The sequence below is a fragment of the Polyodon spathula genome, chromosome 8, assembly GCF_017654505.1.
Source record: "Polyodon spathula isolate WHYD16114869_AA chromosome 8, ASM1765450v1, whole genome shotgun sequence".
Classification (NCBI taxonomy): Eukaryota; Metazoa; Chordata; class Actinopteri; order Acipenseriformes; family Polyodontidae; genus Polyodon; species Polyodon spathula.
The window spans coordinates 9,660,455-9,681,899 of NC_054541.1; the positions used below are offsets into that span (position 1 = coordinate 9,660,455).

A 21,445-nucleotide genomic window follows, 5' to 3' on the forward strand; every position below is an offset into this window, starting at 1 on the left:
GCGAACAAAATAAATAACTGTTAATGAATGACCCTGAAGAGAAAGACAAAGTAAAAACCCAAGCAGGCAGTGTTCATATTTTTTTTTTTTGGTGAAAGAAGCAGGATCCTGGTAGATCCAGTTTACTGTTCTCATGTTAGACAGTCGGACCAGTCCACAAAGAAGCAAGTTATATTTGAATGCATCACAAGCCCAGATGCCAGTAGTATTGAGTTTAACCAGAATTAAATAAAAGGAGCTTTAAAATTTAAATAAAAGGAAAAAAAAGGCGCAATCAGTTGTTTTCAAACAGAAGATTAAAAAATAAAAACAAAGAAAGAAAAAGGTCATATTGACAGACGTCAAGAAGCGTGCCAGAGGCAGTGTTCACACAATCCCTTCGATGAAACTGGTGTCTAGGTGCACGATCAGCATGCGCAGGAAGGACATCTCCTTGCGCGTGTTCTCGAAGATGATGCGGGGATCGTCCGACTGGCACCGCAGACAGTTTGGCGCCATCACCATTGCCAAGTTGTTGACGTCCATCTTGGTTTTGCTCACGTTCACTGGCTGTGCGAAAACCTGTTAAAAAAAAAAAAAAATTAAACCAGAGTATTTACATTCTCACAAGTTAAGCCTTGTGAATAAAACATGAAAACATGTTAAAGTGCGACTATTAAGAATACTCCTAAATAATGTTGCACCCCACTCTGAATTCTATGAAATGGACAGATCCAATGTTACTGCCCAACTTTACTTTGGGTAAATCTAATGCACTCTGAGGTACTGTTGCAGGACATCCCTGACCATGCAAGCTGGTTTGTAGGTGCAGCACGCCCGTATGGCAGGTCTAAACCCTTCACACCGGAACAATGAATATCTAAAGCAGACATACAGTCCTCCTTTAGCCACACGCATGCTCTACCCGGCTGACGTTTGACGCTGCAGAGCTCCAATGAAGTCCGCCTTTATTTAGAGCTGCACAATGGAGGGCATGTTCGGAGAGAGCCAGCTGTTTCCAATCACGCCCTGTCCCAAACCAGCTGTCAAAAGCCGTGTGCTTTGTTCCGTTACTGCTCACTTTAAAAGGTTTTATTTGTGGCAGTTTTTGATTTATATAAAAATATGAAAAAAAAAAAAAAAAAAGCCTGGTCTCTTTGATTAAAACAAAAATAAAATGCTTCTGCAGAAAAGAAGTGCGGTCAGTTATTTTTCAATTTGAATGGCTTTGAAGTTGCAATAAACTCAAGCGTGACCTACAGAAATGTGCACAAAGGCTGCTATAGGGTGCCATGGTGTATGAATGGGCAGCTGAACTAGACCAGGCTATATGCATGGGCGGCTGACCTGCAGGAAGTGGATGAGGTAACAGAGGACCAGGCGGTTGAGCTCAGGCAGGAACTGCACCACGGCAATGGCAGCCTCGGGGTTCTCGTAGTTGCTGATACACTGCTGGTAGAAGCTCTGTGGGATGAGCGGCTCCTCCAGCTCTCTGTACCACAGCTTCAGCAAGGATGCTGCAACAAAGGGGAGGGGGTGACATTTCAATACAAGTTCACCTTTTCTTCTAACAGGGTTTACTCTATGTATATATCTAGTACCAACCTATATATAACAACTGGTGAGCAATTTTTCCAGTGATTACGAGAAACGCGCGCTCATTAACACCAGCAACAGAGAGTGACTCCAGACAGAGCGAGCTTCCGTCAAACTGAAAGGAATTCCAACCGTACCTTACATAGCTGCTGTCTTCTCTCGCTCGCTTCTCCAGCTGGGAAAAAATTATTCACCAGAGCTTCGCCCTCGGGATTTATTTAACATCCCACCCCTTGGTGGGCATTATATTCTCACATCACACTCCATCCCAAGCATTATTCTCCATCCACATACACACATACACATACACATACACACACACATACACATACATACAGTGCCTTGCAAAAGTATTCAGACGCCCTGACCAATTCTCTCATATTACCGAATTACAAATGGTACATTGAAATTTCGTTCTGTTTGCTATTCTGTTTGATATTTTATTTTTAAACACAGAATCAATTGTAAGGTGACATTGGTTTTATGTTGGGAAATATTTTTAAGAAAAATAAAAAACTGAAATATCTTGCTTGCATAAGTACTCAACCCCTGTGCTGTGGAAGCTCCCAGTTTGCACCGATGAAAGAAATTGCCCTAACGAAGACACAATTACCTTACTATTGGCCTCCACCTGTGAACTATTAAAGTTGCTGTCACATTTTTTGGATAAAAACCCCACTGTTGAAATATCATTGGTAAGGCTGTGAATCTGAAGGAAAATGAAGACAAAGAGCATTCTACAGAAGTTAGAGATAAAGTAATACAAATGCATAGATTAGGGAAAGGGTACAAAATAATATCCAAGTGTTTGGATATCCCAGTAAGCACAGTTGGATCAATAATCAGGAAGTGGAAGCTGCATCACACCACCCAGGCACTGCCAAGAAAAGGCTGTCCCTCAAAACTCAGCGCTCAAACAAGGAGACTTGTGAGAGAAGCCACAGAGAGGCCAACAATCACTTTGAAGGAGTGTCACAAAGACGGCCGGAGTGGGTCACGTCAGAACCAGGAAGGGAATACACAGAGACAAAACAGATTAATTGAAATGGTGAGGGCGCATGCTTGCGCCGGTTTATTGTAAATAAAAGGTCCAAACAAACAGAAAACAGGACACGGCACTTTACGCCAAAACAAAAAAGACACACAAGACAGACTATACTGAACAAACACGGTGAGCAGATAGACAGACTAACAAACACTGTGAGTTTTAAATAAACAAGTATCGTGCTGGTCCCACCAGCACGCAATAACAATTGATATTACACACTTTGGTTTCTCCTCCTCTCTCGCGCTCCTGTTCCCTACTCACCGAACACCCAACCCCGAGTGAGTAAAATGTGCATCTATATATACTGTTGTGCTGGGATTCAATTACCAATTAATTATTCACTTGATTCCCAGCACGTGAATTAATTATGTGCAACCTCGTGCTCACATATTAACTACTTTAAATGCACGTGAAGTGATGTACAATCCCGTGCCTAAATACAATTATACATTTTTAAACACACATGAAATACAGACCCGTTTATATCCCGTGTACCAATGCCTATACACCAACATTTAACACACCACACGCAACATATAACAGAAAAATAGACACAGGGGCAGGCACTTTGTCATAAGGAGCTACAGAGTTCAGTGGCTGGGAGTGGAGCAATTGTGCACCAGTCAACCATATCAAGAGATCTGCATAACACTGGCCTGTATGGGAGGGTGGCAAGAAAGAAGCCGTTACTCAAAAAGTACCACCTGAAAGCACGTCTGGAGTATGCCAGAAAGCATGAACGTGACCCAGCTGCGATGTGGAAAAAGGTTTTGTGGTCAGATGAGACAAAGATAGAGTTTTCTGGCCAAAACTCAAAGCGCTATGTGTGGCACAAACCTAACACTGCCCATGCCTCAAGACACACCATCCCTACAGTGAAGCATGGTGGTGGCAGCATCATGCCGTGGGGATGCTTCTCATCAGCAGGGACTGGGCATCTTGTTACAATTGAAGGAAGAATGGATGGAGCAAAATACAGGAAAATACTGCAAGAGAATCTGCTTCAGTCCGCTAAAAAACTGAAGCTTGGGATGAAATTCACCTTTCAGCAGGGCAATGATCCCAGGCACAAGGCCAAACCAACATTGCAGTGGCTCAAGAACAAAAAGGTGAATGTCCTACAGTGGCCCAGTCAAAGTCCTGATCTCAATCTCATTGAGAATCTGTGGCACTATTTGAAAATTGCGGTCCACAAGCATCGTCCAACCAACCTGAACAAACTGGAGCAAATCTGCCAAGAAGAATGGACCAAAATCACTCCGACACTGTGTGCAAAGCTGGTACATACTTACCCCAAAAGACTTAAAGCTGTTATTGCAGCGAAAGTTGGCTCTACCAAATATTAATGTGTGGGGGTTGAATACTTATGCAAGCCAGATATTTCAGTTTTTTATTTTTCTTAAAAATATTTCCCCAACATAAAACCAATGTCAATGTCACCTTACAATAACTGATTTTGAGTTTAAGTGTTTTAAAATAAAATATCGAACAGAACAAAATTTCAATGTACCATTTGTAATTCAGTAATATGAGAGAATTAGTCAGGGGTCTGAATACTTTTGCAAGCCACTGTATATGTATGTATATATATATATATATATATATATATATATATATATATATATATATATATATATATATATATAATATCCCATTTATGTATGTACAACAAAAATGTGACAAATACAAAATACTTATCTTGCTCCCCTGATAAACTAACACTACACAGGACATTGCAAGAAGAGCCAAACAAGGCAACAGCTCTGTTACCTGGGACGGTAGGATCAGAAAGATTGTCTGGGATTTTCCACTGATCAACTAGTATCTTCAGTGCGTTGACCTCATCGATATCACCAGGCACTCTGAAAGCAAACACAGCAAAAGCCACGGCTGAACATTAAACTCCAAGCCGACAAAAGCGACAGACACATGAAAATCGACCTCCACTCACGATTCTAACAGTTACTTAGCCCTCTGGATTCTTTATTCCACAAAACAATTCTTTTGACATTTTAAACCACACAAAAAATTAAATGTTAAAAGATTAAAAACATTTTCTGAATTGGTGTAACTTTGCCAGGCCAATCACTTTGGTTAACAAATAAAGTAATTGTGAATGTTTCAGAAACAGAGCAAGCAATCTGCTGGTTTCACACACCCCAGATTAGCAATAATAATTTATTTGGCAGATGCCTTTATCCAAGGTGACTTACAGGTGTTATAGGGTAATACAAGGTTACAGTGTAAAAACAATGATTTAAATACAGAGTCGCACTAACCTTGGTTTACCTGATGTGACTGTAGGTAATGTAATCCAAGATCAATAATATTCAGGGTCTGTGAAACCAGACAAACCACTGACTCTTTGTATTTAAGTATGCAAACATGTTAACGTGAAGCCTCCCTGCTTCCCAGCCAGGACTCTTACCTGAATATGCCCTCAGTCTGGGCTCCCCCAAGCGACAGCACATACTGGGAGAGCTGGACCTGTGCCCAGGGCAGCTTGCGGTCAGGGAAGAGCTGGTGCTGCCGTTGCATGATCTCCTCCAGAGCGCTGCCGAACAACGAGGGCGTCACAATGGCGTTCTTGGCGTGGTCAATCTCCTCGATGGTGGGCTTCCGCAGACCCTGTGGTTAACACACACACATGCCAACTGAGAACAGGACCACCGAGCAGAGCAATAACCCTAGCTCCCCTGAAATAACACTACACCGCAATGACTTCTTTTAAAAGAAAGTGAATGAAACCATTGGGATTGTTTTAACTACCATTTAAAACCACCTTCCAGTTCCCAAAAATCCTATATGCCAAACTCTTGGTATAGTTTTGAGACACTAAACAGCAGTCAGTCTGCGTTCCGGGAAAATCCCAATTCCAGGTGTTTCTCATTGCAATGAGGGTTGGGTGTTCGGCTTCCAGCTGATTGGGCTGTGTCACAAAGTAGCCACTTGTCTTGCCTCCCCTTGAAGGTCACACAGCGAGCAGTGACTGCGTGTTGAAGGACCCTGGATTTGAACCCCAGCTCAGTCATCTGATCTTCCCAGTAAACACTGCTATCATTCATAAATCAAACAGAACTATAGTATAAAACACTGAAGGTACAGCTTCTTCACATCTGCTGCTTTTAAAAACGCATGTTTTGTTCGAGACACAGTTACAGAGCGCAAACAGGAGTGTATAAATATTGTCATAGTACTTGCCGACAGACAAACACTGTCTATTCTATTTACTTTACTATGACAATAATGCATACTCCACCCTTCTGCACAAAGGCTGCTGAATAAGTTTATTGAAATGACACCTGATCTCTCAACCTTGTCAGAAGCTGTCCTCTTACCTTTTTGCCTCCCGTGACAGCCACTTTCTGCAGTTTGCGGTAGCAGTACTGTGCATAGGTGCTGATCGGCAAACCTGTTTGTAAAAGAGAACAAGGTTTTAAAAACAATAATAATAACAGGAAGATGACGACCACTGAAAAGAGCATTCCACCATTAGGTGATCAGATAAACAGGAACCAACACTGGGGTCTATTCAATTGATGTAGCTATGACCGTCCTTTAAATAGAGCTTTCCTGGCGCTTTACATATTGTTTACTACAGAGACTTACATACTGTTAGATGTTTGATTTTCATAACTTTTTGCACCACAAATCTGAATTATTATTATTTCAATGACGGTTTTTAACAGAACACTTTAGATTTCCCTGCTGGAAAGCACCTAGGTTTACAGTAAACTGATACAGTGCTCAATAACTCATTGTAAAATACCCATACACGTCTGATCAAACTCAGGTGAACTGTTCCAAAGAAATAGCCCAAGGTATTTTAGTCAACCACAGGGATGGAAATAAGCCTCCCATTGCATAGCAGTTCGATCCATTCCTGGTTTTACTAGGAGTTTAAAAAGACACACCACTGTTTGTTACCTATAAACTGGGGCTAATCAGGCTCATTTTAAAACCTGGAATGGGTGACACTGCTATACAATAGGAGTCTATTTCCATCCCTGCAAACAAGCCAGAACTAAGATGTACAGTAGGTAACCATGACCAAAACTCTAAATTATCTCAAGAACATGTACTAACAATGGTGGATGCATTCCCATATTTCATCAAAACCTAGTAACTCATGCACAGTACACATGCCTCTTGTGAATATGTGAAGCCTGCATTTGGCTGCAATAAACAGAAATACATGGTCAGAAACGCCCGGCACCTGTCTTGTTAAAAACACAGAGACTACTGAAACAGAGGAAGGCACGGCTCTCCCTGTGTTTGTTCCACACTTTCATCGCCAGTTATCGCCTCGGCGAGACCCCAGGCAGCACCACCCCAGTGTGAGGTGGGGGAGTTCACACCAGCGCTGCACACAGCTGCTGAACAAATGGCCAACGCCTCGCAACGACTGGGAGGCCTTCAACACTGAAAATCTCACCAGGACCAAACATGCATCTGAAACAAAGGGGAGGGTGGCTCAATGACCAACAGATTATCCAGTGAGTACAGAAAGTACAAGGATAACGTAGGGATAGAGTGGAAAGCTTGCTTCACCCACAGCCTCTGTACCAAAGTCTGCCGGCTGGAGGTGCCGTGCTAATTGGAGCCTGATTTTCATGAACATGTGAAGCTCCAGGCTCAGCATGCTTATGCGTGCATGAAGATCATCTACTACCTATAACATGACACATTGAGAACTTGGGAATCAAATAGTGTTTCTTTGTTACATCTGACTGCTACAGTAACTTTTTTTTAAATTTTTTAATTTAAAACATATACACGAAGATTTTGTGACAGATACAAACTGCTTCTCCTGCTCTCCTGATAAATATACAGGAGATACCAAGAAGAGCATATACCTGTATGCCATGCCAAAAATAAAACTAAACTAAAAAAGAACAACACAAATCTGGTCTACATTTTGAGTTCTACACACAAAGTAAGGTCAGTACATCACACTCATTTCAGGACAGGAAACAATGTTGTGAAACGTAGAATCCCTCTGGAGAAACCATACAGAGATAAATGCTTGCACTTGGATTTCACTTTTATTCCAATAACGACTTTGAGCTTTAATTTAAACTGCTGTACTCTCTACTGCATTCTTCAAAACTGCCTTCTCAGATGTCTCCCAAGGAATGAAACATGCAAGTTGGAACGGGACCCAACTTTTAAACAAGAGTCGTGGAGGGTTGATTTAAATCCTAACCCTGGACTGCAGCTCCTGTAATCAAAATGAATAACCACTTGCAGATGTTTGTGAGAGCCAAGCTCGTTCTGAACGCTTAAAGGAGGACGGGCCTCTCGTAAATCGACCATGCAGAGAAGCAGCGGGGACAAAGGCAGGAAACAAAACTGGGAAGGACTGTAATTCTCTCACAGGGCTGAAAATGACAGCTCCCTAAAATGTACTGCTTTGGCGTAACTGTACAGAGACCACCGCTACCAATGTTTAACTGTCCCATCAATTGCCACTACAACACCAACTCACACGGTCATGACATCATTATTTAATGTGGCAACATTCACAGCATTTCAGAGGTTTCCCCCAGGAAGAACTGCATGTGACTTATTCCACATAAATCACTGAAGTGTGATGATAGATTTGCAGTGTAACTTTACTGGAATGCAACACCCCCACCACAAAGCTAAAAAACTTCACTCTCACTCCAAAGCCCCCTGCGGCCCCCCAAAAAAGAGGGTTCAGTCCAAATTCTCTCCTGGCTACAACCTGAAGTGAGATTACTGATGTGTCTAATGAGATCAAGCCCAGCGGCTGTGAAATCATATTTGCATACAAATGCAGGGCAGAGCAATTGTAGGGTCTAATCCCCAGCTGCTCTCTATCCACAGTGGCGAGGCAGGGGCTTTACAGAGGGGATGCTGTTTCCAAGCCGTCAGCCCCGGTGCTGCAATGCCTCTCTGCCCACTCCGTATCTGCTTGCCTGCGGCCCACAGCCGGCCCACTGTTAAAAAAAAACAAGCTTTAAATGGTGGCTTTGAGTCTTTGAAAACAAAGATGCTTTCTTTGGCACAGATTAGTCCGAATGTACCAAACTCTATTCCAACTGATAATATATTGTACCACTGGAACAGGTGGGGCAAGACAGCTCTATGCCAACATCAACTGCACAGCACAGATGTATGGTGCCTGAATATGTATTTTTCCTCCCGATTCATTTTCTCTGCCCATCTTGATTCCGGTGGAGGAGATTCTGTTGCAACTTGATTTAACTGGTGGGCAGGGAACGTCCCCCAAAAAACATGTCAATAAACCAAACATATTGGTATAGCACCAAAATCAGCACCTACAATTAAACAGTAACACCAACGAAGGCGTTTGTTGAAACTCGTTGTCTTTGCTGGTAGCTGTGGATGAATGCCACCAGGTTGAGCGCTGTAGCAATGCAACACATTCTCTCTTCATGGGGTGGGACCATGTGTCATTGTGCAGTATTTTTTTCAATTTGCAAACACGTCTCCTCAGTGGAATGTGCGACTCCTTGACACAAAGAATCGAAGTGAAGGCTCTGTATTGCCTCTGTGCAGAATACCTGTACACAGACAAATGATGCTTTTAGGCAGAATCTAATCCTGGCACAGAAGAATAATTGGCAAAAATCAAGGAATAGGGCTGTGTACCTAATAATAAACCAGTAACCAAGTGTTCTGTCTAGACCCCAGAGGAATAAGTCGCATGACTTCAATATGGCAGTCACATTAGGTCATAGTTCAAACTATTAGATTTTGCCGCAGTCTCCAAAAACATTGCAAATATGACAGCGGAATCTCAAATTGTTTAGCCCCTCTCCTTATAGGGATACTTAATGCAAAGTGAGGAATTACTGTACAATGGCAGGTAATAAATATTATTCATGGGGATTGGGGCTACATGGCAGAAGGTGGCACAGCCCAAACTGGACATATGTTGGCAGCCTAAGCAATGGAGCACTTGCAATTCATCACTGGTGACCGCAAGTGGTTTTACAGAGCTTTAAAACCAAATGTCACAGCAAATAAAGAAACTGACATGGCTTATTTGCTTTGCCCAACAATAAAGAGGCCTCCCTGCTGCCAAATGCCACAGCTCTTGCTTTCTCTATCCAAAGATCGCAGGTACGCCAAAAAAAAAGAACAAAAAAACGTGGGATTTTATCCGTGTTACGTCCTGAAACAAAAATGGTAACCCACTATGTTTGTGAAAAAAGAAAAGGCTGACCTGTTAAATTTATGGAGTGTTCTTGGTAACAGATCAATTACACGTCTGTAGTTTCTCACTCAGCCGTGCAGAAAGTCAACATTTTTTCACTGTAGCTGGATCCCAGTGAATGGATCAATTGATTCATTCTTGCTTGGAGCACAGGCTGGGACTGCGATGCTTTGTAGTCATTATGTATATTATTGAGCTGACCCTGGACCATATAACCACTTGGTGCGATACTGTTGCAAAACAGGTATAAAAGCATGCATCCTACAGCAAAACCCTTGTGACAGCGTCCCATAAATATGGGCTAAGCTTGGTCATTCATAACTAACAGCAGTAGTTCATTTAAGAACATTCATTGCACACTTTTTAATACACACAACCTAAGCATTTTAATGTGGGTAATGAAAAAAATGCATAATACACTCTGCAAAGATATACATCATTCACAAAAAAAGTGAGACACCACACAGAGGTGCTTGTTACTGTTTGTGAGCCAACACGGTACAATCTCTAAATGGGAAGTTGCAGAAGATTTTGTTTCTTCATGCATTGTACTTCAACACAAAAAGAAAGACTTTCAGCCTTTCAGCTTGGGAACTAAACCATGTGTTGCTGTTTCTCGTTCTCACACTCAATGAGGTCATTGAAACTCACCCTCTTCTTCCGTGTTCTGTTTTCTCTTTTTTCTTGATTTTGAGTTCTTCTTATTTTTTGTTTCCAACTGGTCCTTGATATTTTGTGTAACTGTACAGCAAAAAAAAAAAAAACACAATAGAAATATAAAAAGGGCCCTGTTGCACATTAACCATTCCATTCTCGACAGTGAAACTAACCCCCAACTCTGAAAATGCTACCCCCGCCCTAAGTATGTTATCACTTTTCTATCCATAACTTAAGCACACTCCGAGTCACTTCGATTTCAATTTACAGGAAATTAAATGATTTCCATTGAACGTTCCTGATTAGTTACAAAAAAAAAAAAAAAAAAAGAAAGCGATCGTCTTTCTAAGCCAAACAAAATAAATGATTATTATTTTATAAGCGTTTCAAGACACCTTTGCTTCTTTCATATAACATCTCCTACGTCTTGCGGTCAACAGCAGTGACTCACTTTTCTTATTGTATGCCGGGTCAAGGTGCCTCTGAATGTAGCCCTCCAGGTAGCAGCGGAACTTGGGTGAGGGTGAGAAGAAGGCCAGGCTGATAGCCAAGAGCTCCCAGCCGGCAGTCATGCTGCGGTGGCACTGATTGTCCGTGGTCTGCCTGACCAGCTGAATGTAGAGCTCGTCCCTCAGGGCCTGCATGCTCCAGCACTTGGTGACGATGATGAGGGCCACGTGGGGTCGCTCTAGCCGGGCCTGCCGGTCTCCCATGTAGACCTGCACCAGCTTGAACATCTCGCAGGCCTCCTTCTTCACAGTCCTGTCGCTGGTGATCAGCATGGGCTTCTTGATGGAGCCCCGGTTCCAGGAGAGCATGTTGGCGATGGACACTCTCCGGCGGAAGATGCCCTGGGTGTGCATGTTGAGGTTCTTGGAGGCCCAGTCCGCCATGCTGGCCTCGGTCGGAGGTTTGCGCAGCGTGGCGTAAGGGAACTGGTAACCCACTACAGTGGAGCCCAGCGTGCTGCTACCCTTCTGGCCGTTCTCCAGTTTTGAGTTGGATTCCAGTGTTCCTGCCTAAAAAAAAAAAAAAAAAAAAAAAAAAAAAAAAAGCAATACAAATAAATAAAAACAAATAAATAAATAAAACAAAAATTATGTCCAGAAGGCATTAGCCATGTTCAGGGTTCGGCTACTCTGGCCCTTCCTAGTTTTTTGTAGAAACCAAAGTTGCCTATGCTTGTTCCAACTGATTTGGACTTCTTATAGTGTTCAATGTTACAGATAAAAGATTCAGCTACAGCATGCAAAATCTTTAATACTAACCTTGATTCAAGCACTATTAACAAACAACGGCACTTTTTTGCTTTTAAAAAACAACATACTTGAGAAATCCATCAAAAGATAAATGCGTTTGTAATCATGTTAAAGTTACACTTCTCTGACTGACAAAAAAAACAAAACAATTTCAGAATATGCAGATTTACAAAAACAATTCCGTTGTCTGCTTGACACAGCTGCAGGGAGAGGATCTTTTTAAAAAAAAAAAAAAGGAAGCAATGACTACCCAGGTCATATATTTACTTAGTTTACGAACATTTGTATTTAGATCATTAGGCAAATGTTAACAGTAGAATTTTGTATGACATCACTGCATTCAAACCAAATTAGCCTCATTAAAAGAACTGGAATTATCTGCAATTAAGATGAAAAGTTAATCTGAAAACTATAGATGAAGTCACATTTCTGGAGGGCATTAACAATATTAAGACACCTGATCCCTGAACAAAACCCAAAACAAGAAGCTGTTCCTGCAATATCAATATGGCTACGAAATGCAAACTTGCCTTGTTATCACAGCCCCTGCGGTCCTTCATACCCCAGGAGAAATATTCAGCATCTTCCCACAACCAGACCTCCTTTACTTTACGCTCAAATGATCAGAGCCCGCTAAAGACTAGGATATTCTGTGCATTGCGACAATGTCCGATGGTAAAGGCACTGTCCTCTATACAAATTCCCTACAATGCACAGACCATATGGATCTCAGCATTCCTCTTCCTATACGGTGGATGTTCAGATTTCCAGCACTGCTGTGAACTGGCACTCACGGCTGCCCAGACTCATGAGAAGTGGTAGTGCTGGGCTGGCCTTCTACCAGACTTGAGGGCTGGTCAGTAGCAAACAACTCCACTGATTCTAGTACAGCACGCCTGATAACATACCGTCACATGTAAAGGAGCGTTAACCGAGGTTTGGTTCATGAAATATAATAGAGATGTTTCATGTACCCATTGTGACATCACAAGGGTTAAGCATTCCTAAAAGTAGTTGACTGTGCACATGTGTTGATAACAGCAGAGGAGGTGAAGTAGTATAACTTTCAGGGTGCAGGACTTGGAAAACACACAAGACAGCATTTTACTGAATGTCTGAAAGAATTATTGTGCATTAGGCAAGCACGTCCCGAGTATGTTCACTGATGCCAGCTGGAGCACAAATAAATAAGTGGAAACAGCCTGATAAAAAACAGCAATGAGACACTGTTTTCTAAGCAAGAGAAGCTGAACAGACCAAGGCTGCATGAGAAAATCTGCAAATACTGCACTTTATTATTATTTTTTTTTTATTATAAATTATCCATACAGAGAGCTATTTACAGAACCACAGAACATAACTCTCTAGACCATTTCCATGAATAAAATTAACTAATAACTAGAGATTCACATATTTACTGTAAAAGCATGAATAAACAAAGGAATCCCATTCAACTGAACTAAATTCCCTCTAATAAAAGAAAAATGAACAAATTAGGTACTAGACAAGCTGGATTCCCAGACTAGTCAAAATCAAACAAACATTTGTACGACATTTTCTCCAAAAGCACACAGTGATGTACTGTAATACAATGGTATTACAGTACGACCTGTTTAATTGATAATGGACAAGGCCAAGTCTATTTTGGAGAGAGACAAAAACATTTAATCCTTCATAATCCAAACAAATACAAATAAAATTAGGCAACCCACCTGGCAGGCTAAACAAAACCTCACATGTGCAGATCTCTAAACGATCAAAGCCTCTGGCATAACGTTTACTTTCCCCATGTAATATACAATCAGGCTTGATGCTCTATATCTTAATCCGAAGCTCTATATCTTAAGTCTGTTTCAGCACCAGACATCAGTATTTCCATAAGGCATCCCCAGACTCAGACACGGCACCTCTTCCACCGAACAAGCAGAACACAGAATAAAAGTATTGTGAAGGAATCTATTTCGGCAGTGTTAATTACAGAAGCTGCCACCTTTAAGCAATAAAGCCAAACACAGTAATTACAGCACAAGTTCCTTAAACAGACTACAGCAGTATATTTCAGTGACTGCTTGCTGTCGCACTGTACATAAAAGGACCCACACTATAATGGGAGGGGCTTACAGAAGCTTCACACCAAACTTGTTACTGGCTTGTGTACTGTAGTTTTCTGCATGTTAATTTGTGATAGAAAATATTCACTATGAAATACCCAAGCACCCCTAACCCCCTGGCTATGGATACCTATAGTAACACAGTAAGAGTGCCGTTATACTGTAGGCTTTACCTGCGATGGAGATCTGGTTGGTTCAGGGGAGGACAGGCTGATCTGACTGGTGATGCTCTTCTCCAGGGAGTCCACTTTCTCGTAAGTCCGTTTCTGCCGGACCTGCCCCTCCGTCTGTGGCGTGGGGGCGGAGGCGTCGCTGTGGCAGCTGGCCCTGGCGCCTTGGCCAGGTCGGTACAAGGAGCGGTTGCTGGCTGTGATGTCGTCTCTGGACCCAATGCAGCTGCCATACTTCTTCAGAGAGTCCAATGGGGAGCGGGCTTGGCTGGTGTCGTGGGGGATGGAATTCTCTGACATTTCCGTCTCCAGGCTGGCCTTGCTTCCCCGAGTGGTAGCCGACCGGCCCACCACTGCCCGCATCTCTGCCATAAGCTTCTCATTGAGGACGCTGAGCTCCCCGCTGCTTCCCACAGAGCCTGGCCGACCCTGCCCACCGCCTACCATCTGTCTCCTCCTGTTCTTCCTCCGCAGGCTGGGCGAGGGCCCGGTGGAGTAGCCAGAGTCCTGATAGGTCACTGTGGCGACGGTGGGGTACTCCTGGGACGCCAGGCTGTTCTGCCGGCTGTGGCGTGCCTCGATGCTCTTCAACACGTTGGCCTCCAAGATCCTCCAGGACTGCTTCTTCTCCGACACGTCTTTTTGCTGCTGGGCTGGCTGAAGCTTCGCAGATGCCAGGCTGTCGGAGGTTCCAACGGGGCTTGGGGATGACGACTGCTGAGCCTGTTTGGAGGAAGACTCAACGTTGACCATGTGTTTGATGCACTCTCTGCCTGCAGGGCTGTATTCTGTTGCCGAGGGGTTCCTCTTGTGCTTGGACTGCTGTTGCACAGATGGGTGCTGGAGCAGCTTGGCTTGTTGCTGCTGCTGCTGCTTCTGCAGACTGTGGGTGGGGGTGAAGTGCTGGGCGGAAGGCCCGTTTTGGAGGTGCGCAGCCTCCACCTCCATTTCCATGGGTGGCTCATCGTAGATGGGAGACTCCAGCGGCGGTTCATCATAGATGGGTGCTGTGGAGGCGTATTTGGGGGACCCGGGTCGTGACCCTCCTGCCTGAGACCTCTGAGGCGTATCATAGGTCACAGAGGAAGAGTTGCTGTTGGACATTACCAAGCAGAAGCTGCCTTTGTCAGTCTTTTTGATCTGCCTGGCCTGCTTGGAGTCGCCAGGGGAGGATGGCATCTTGCTGGGCAGCGGGGTTCTGTCAGCCTGAGTGGGGGGAATGTATCCCCCTGTGGGTTTGCTGGGTTGGGAGCTCACTGGATTGTTGTTGTTGTTGTGATGCAGCAGGATGTTACCCGAGCCTGCTGTCTGGTTCCTGCCGATGCTGTTCACTTTCACCAGCATAGTTGCTTTCGAACCAGGGGTCGGCTGCCATCTCTGAGAGGAGTCCCTACAAAACCAACAGAAAAACAGTGAAAATTTAAATGATTTCATGGCAGGGCAAGACTTTAACAGCTCTTAATTTGTCATGTGTCTATGTTAAATCTGCCTTAGTGTCGAACAGCAACTAGAAATCCGTGGTGTTGCTTTTGTTGTCTGCTTTTTTCGTTTTGACTGAATGAGGTGCAAAGATCACTGGTTATTATTTAAGGTTACTTATGGCCAAACCTTATAGGACACCTTCACGGCCAATACTTTTATTCCCAGCAGTTAAGTGGTAACTTTGGTTCAGAGCATCTCAATGAGGGTTAAGCCAGGTCACAGTTAATGGACTCTGTAAGCAGCTCCGTAAATAACTATGTCTGTGCCTACAGGAGGGCGGTGACTGGGATCCTCCTGACAGAGGGGACAGCTCACCATTTAAAACAAACTCTGGCCTCTATATTAAACAGAAGGGTTTCACATTGACGTTTTTATTGTGGGGGGGGGTCTCTTAAAAACCTAAACAGGATTGATTAGAACAAAAACAGCTGGTGAACGTTTGCTAAGCTTTCAAAATGGGTTATTGAAGTTACAGAATCTGGTTTTATCCAAACAATTTAAAACTTACTTCATTATCATCTTTACAGCAAAGTAATAATGATTTGGATGTAAAGCTGCATCATATTGCAGGGCGGTCACGCCACAGCATTTTCAATACATGCCTCCTACTGTCTTGGGTTCTGTCCTCTCAGCCATCACTCGCCTCTTACTTTCTCCTTATTAGAATAGAACATGCACAGAGGCATACAGAGCCAAGACAAACCAGCATCAAAATACGAATCTATTGTTCAAAACCTCATTAAAAACAGCATTAAACACACACCAGGAAAGTGCGGCAGTCTACACAATATCGCTAAAATGCACTTAACAGTCAGCTTCCCAAATTACTAAATATAAAATTCAATTCAATCAATGTACTCTATTTCTGCCCATGTTGTAAAAGCAGATTGCAGAGTGTTAATATGTCCTTCAGTGGTGCCTAACTTCTCACCACAAATCCTCTTAGCCCAATTACTGTAATTAACCTTCACCTGCTGTTCACACCTAATCTGACTCTAATCTAAGCGAGTGCGGAGCGGTTCAGGATGCTTACACTTCTCACCTGCACACTTCTGAGTGTGCTGTCCACATTTCTTCATGCAGCCTGTGTGTGAGCATTGACACTTCAGACAGTTCAAATGCTGCCTCCCCAATGCTCTGTGAACATAACTCCCCTCACAGCCACAGATGAGAATCTACAATGGAAAACGATTTTCAAAGGCTAAAAATCACCTGAGGTTCTTGAAATTTAAATCCCACACCATACTCGCCCTTTTCTTTATTTGTCTTTCCAAAGACACACACACACACACACACACACACAACTTCCTGAACACAAATAAAACGACAAACCTTTCCAAAATCCTATTTCAGCAATCCATAATGTAACACTCAAGATCTGAAACAGTATCACTGGACCGAAACAAAAGCAAATCTTTTGTGAGTTCTGAGTTTCCGCATTTTAATGGTCTGCTGAAGGCAATCAAGACTAGCCCTGTTTTCCCAGTTACATTAATGTGTGCCCCCAGCACCTGCCCAGCATCTGTCTGTAGCCTTTTAAAGGTAATTTTCAGTAAATTGAACACCACCAAGTGACAATGCCCTTGACCACACTGACCTACAGTGTGTTTCCTCCCTCTCTCTGTGACTTGGCATGGCTGTCTGATCCACCCACTGTGGCTCCTAAAGTGTTATTTACAATCCCAGCAGTTAGGAAACAGTCTAAGTATAGGCTCTTTCCTAAAACGTCATAAAGCAAATAAAACAGAATCCATTGAATATGTCTTTAAACTTACTATAAATCGTTCAGCTTCAACCAAAATGTTATTTATTTATTTATTTATTTGTGGGTTTATTTGTACAACATCAGTGCGGTGGCTACAACAAAGAACACCCCAAAATAAACCAGCTACAGATCTCCAGACACAGTGACACAGAAAAACAAAACAATTGCCACAGAAGACCTTGTCCTTTACTAGACATTTGGGGAAAACATTATGACATTTAAATTTAGCAGAAAAAAACAAAAACAAAAAAAAACACATTTGTGAAAGCAATGAGGTTTTAAAAATAGGTCTTCAAAACAGAGGATGGTTACTTTGTTCACTACACAATATTTTCAGTACCTTGTTGTAAAGTCCAAAGGTCACTGTCCTACAATAATACAGGACAATTCCAAACACTGTCATGTCGCCATGGGGGGGACGGGGGACGGGACGACATTCCAAAATATATTTAAAAGACAAATATAAATATTTTTCATAACCTACCAGTGAGCGCCAAGGGAGCTAAGTTCACCTCTCAACTTCCTGCCCAGAAAGACTACAGGCTTGTTGAAACTTCCTTTAATTTTAGTTCTTAATCTTTTTTTTTGGAACGCACCCCCACTTAAAAGATTGAAAAAAAAACCCCACCAGGATCCCAAGTGGGTGTGCTCTTCCCTCGAGACCGTTAGTTCTTGCTGTGTCTGACAAAAACAAACAAAATAAAAGCCAGTAAATTCCTCTTAATTAGCCCGGAATGATCAGAAGCCACGATAAGTCTATTTATTCAAACTGTGAATTTCTGAAGGAGCCCTTCCATAAGAGAACAAAGCATCTGTGGCAAACATGTGCGACCCTTAAAATGATATCCGTGTCTGTCAGCACTAGAAAGCAAAATCATCGTACTGCATGCCTTGCTGGGATTTTCTTCTGAAGACAAAAGCGGCCGATGTTATTGTGTACCGTAAAACAGGAAACATTTGCTGGCAAGAAATATTCACAGATTTCACTTATTAAAAATCTGCAAAATACACATGCCGAAAAAATGAGCAGATTACTCAATTCAGTTTATATACAGCGGACGAATATTTGTTCATATTTGTTGCTCTAGCGAGGCATCCGCAAAATGAAGTTGCTGTAGATATTTCTTGTCTTTTTTTACAAATTTTTATAGGAACCAATATACCTGTCAAAGTGAAGCTGACAGCTAAATCTGCAGACAAACATGAAACATCCTTCCTGCATTACGACATCTAATACATTTAAAAACAGGAAGAAATGTCGGCTGGTGTTAGTCGGGTTATTATCGGTGAAACAATTGCTAAGCTCCGGGCTATGATATTTTGTTTATTTATTTTTGTCTATTTTAGTTCTAGCTTCACGGAACATTCTGGAGAAGCACTGTCAACAATAATAGCAACATAGAATAGCTTTGCCAGCGATATATTGTGATATGGTCAATACATCCCTTACAGTATGTATAGTAGCAGGCTTGTGCGCTTCCCCAATAACTTGCAATTATCTGTCCATCTAGGCTGGATGGCGTTACTTCAATGACTAGGCCACTGTTATAGAAGCAGTATGTTATTGTTTTGAAGGTAATGCTGAGGATTGTTTGTCTTTTAAATACAAAAACAAGCTACTAAGTAGAGGTTTTAAAATATTGTTTTTATTATCCAGCTTCACAGGCCCACGGCGTAGACATAACACAACTGGATTCAAAGCTGCTACATCAGGGAGGGCCCAGGGTCCACGGAGGGTAGGACCTGTGCAAAACATCTCAGGAGTACTCGGCCAATCACAGCTTGAACATCATTCACGGTTCAATGGGCTGTCAAAAGCTTTTACCAGTTAAGGGCCTAATAAAACGTGGATATTGGGACAGCCCTATTTCACGCTTATAACTTTTCTAAACGGTTCTGGATTTATTTGATGCCTGTGTTCCCAAACCACTAGATTATTAAATATTAAACTGAAGCGCAACAGACTGTCTCAGCTTACCCGTTTTTCTTTTTGTTTCACGCTTTGTTACAAGCACAGACACATACTGCAAGACTGAGAATGGCTTATGGAATCATTTACCGCTACTATATATAACTATATAAAATGTCAGGATCTCTAAGCCTTCAGCGTCTTCCGTATCAAACCGCCTCCTTGGCGGGAAAGAACATCATTTGGTGAAAAGAGTGTAAACGACTCGCTGCATCAGCCCCCAGACCTCTGTACACAAGACGGCCGTTTATTAAACATACAGTTCTATGTACTCTGTTTGCCAGCCAACTGGTGTGTATTGTTCATTTCCAGAAGAGAGACTCAAGTCTGCCTGAGATTTACTTTCCTTCCTGAATTAGCAGGAACAATGGTCGCCCCTCGCCCCCTTCCAGCCAACCTCATTGTGTTCCATGGTACTGTCAAGAGTCCTTAACACATTCACTCCTGCAAAACTGCATGAACTGTGCACCAAGGTAGGAGTAAAGCACCAATGACACAGCTAAATACACATGTTGGGTTTCACCTTACGCAAGCAAACAGAGCTAGTCTAAAATACCAGTATAAGCCCTTTCATTAGTGAGCAAACTACTCTTAACAATTAACAGGGAACTTGGTTTACAGTGTAGACTCGGTCCACATCTCTTCTGGTGCCAATTTGTTCTATATTTTGAAAAAACCACTCAGAAGGAGCAAATGACCGTAAATGGTCTGAAGTCCACTTAAGTGATTTCTTACAAGTTTCTCAGCTTACAAAAGGGAAAAATTTGGCACTTGACGTCATGACGACAAAAACAAAACAAAAAACACACCACACACATTATACAAACAAGACACACAATTAAAACACATGCAGAGTTGCTTCAATAAAACTCCTTAGAAACACAAGCAACCTGTCACAGAACTATAGTTCTGAAATTCCTTGGTCCAATGGAATTCCCAATCCCACTACTATTCCCACTCCCCCTGGAGGGCAGAATGATTATCCACAATTTCCCCTTTGTAGAAGCATGTCCTCAAAAACAATATGGCCTTCCAAAAAATACACACTATGTGCCATTTTAAACAGAAAAAGGGGTTGCAACTACTGTATCTGTCTGATCACGGTACATTCACTGTACAGCACGAGTTTACTGTTGGCATCCCTTGTACTTCCCTGACTGTGTGGGAAAGCAGGGTCGGGCAGAGTAAGGGGATCTCTCCTCAGCCTGTCAGATCACATGCCCATTAATTTTGCTTTAAAAAAAAGCAGCGAAAGATGCAATTTACAGGTTCCCAAGCACAGCGGAATGCAATGCCCCAAAACGCACAGGCTTTGGATTCTTAGCTTTATGACTGGCTTCTGATACAGCAAACTCATACGCAGTCCCATAGAATATAAACTTCAAACAAAACCCACAAAATCAGACCTGAAAACAACATACAGAACTTCACCCCGTACCTGAAAGCCAGTGACCAGTATTGAAACGTCCCTGTTTTCAAGAGAAACCGCTACACAAACGCCAGCCTACAACTCCCGATAGAATATCCATGAAACCCAATACAGAGGCAGCACTAATCACCTCAAAATGACTGTTCATGAGCACAGGCGACTTTGTTCACATTGGAAGAACTTTACTGCAGCAGCTACAAGTTGTTCCGTATTCAGATCAGCAGATCCCTGGCATAAAAGAAACCTGGTATCCTTAGTCTTTTTAAGCAAATCTAAACTCTTCTCTTACTCGAACCATAAGTTGAAATATGCTCAACTATTTAAAAAAAACAAAACAAAACAAAAAACTAGCCCATATTAAAGAAACAAAGAAATAAATCACGATTTAAAATTTGCTACTACTGTTACTTCTGAAGCCAGCGCATTACTGCACCAGTTCAGCCAGCCACCCGACCCACAATCTTGATCAAGCAGCAGTCACAAGCTACGGATTAGAGAGAAAGAAACAACAGCAAGGTCAGCTTCAACATCCCAAACAGGTGTCTGGCACAGCAGAAGCAATCCCTTACAAAGACTGCTTCTGCCTCTGGCGCTCATTAAAACCAACCACCTTTGGGGAGGGGGAAGAGTAAGGGGGCACACTCGCCAAGAGGATTTGTCACTGGAAAGCTGAGCATTCCCAGAAACTGGATCTTTCAAAGTCCTTGTGCTTGACGGTCTATGAGAACTTGCATATAAAAAGAGTTCAGATTAGCCAAATACCTTGTGTAAAC

At 42.6% G+C, this 21,445-nt stretch overlaps 1 protein-coding gene across 1 annotated transcript in view; it reads right to left on the reverse strand.

Moving 5' to 3' along the window:
• Positions 1–281: 281 nt before the first annotated feature.
• The window catches only part of LOC121319340 (rho GTPase-activating protein 39-like), a 46,354-nt gene continuing 25,190 nt past the window's right edge, over positions 282–21,445 (reverse strand). The window contains exons 3-10 of the mRNA XM_041256679.1: positions 14,031–15,417; positions 10,939–11,506; positions 10,482–10,571; positions 5,962–6,035; positions 5,052–5,251; positions 4,394–4,485; positions 1,327–1,496; positions 282–561 (exon numbers count right to left, since the gene is read on the reverse strand). Of these exons, the coding sequence (XP_041112613.1) occupies positions 367–561; positions 1,327–1,496; positions 4,394–4,485; positions 5,052–5,251; positions 5,962–6,035; positions 10,482–10,571; positions 10,939–11,506; positions 14,031–15,417 (2,776 nt within the window). The 3' untranslated portion in view covers positions 282–366. The remainder of the gene's footprint in view (positions 562–1,326; positions 1,497–4,393; positions 4,486–5,051; positions 5,252–5,961; positions 6,036–10,481; positions 10,572–10,938; positions 11,507–14,030; positions 15,418–21,445) is intronic.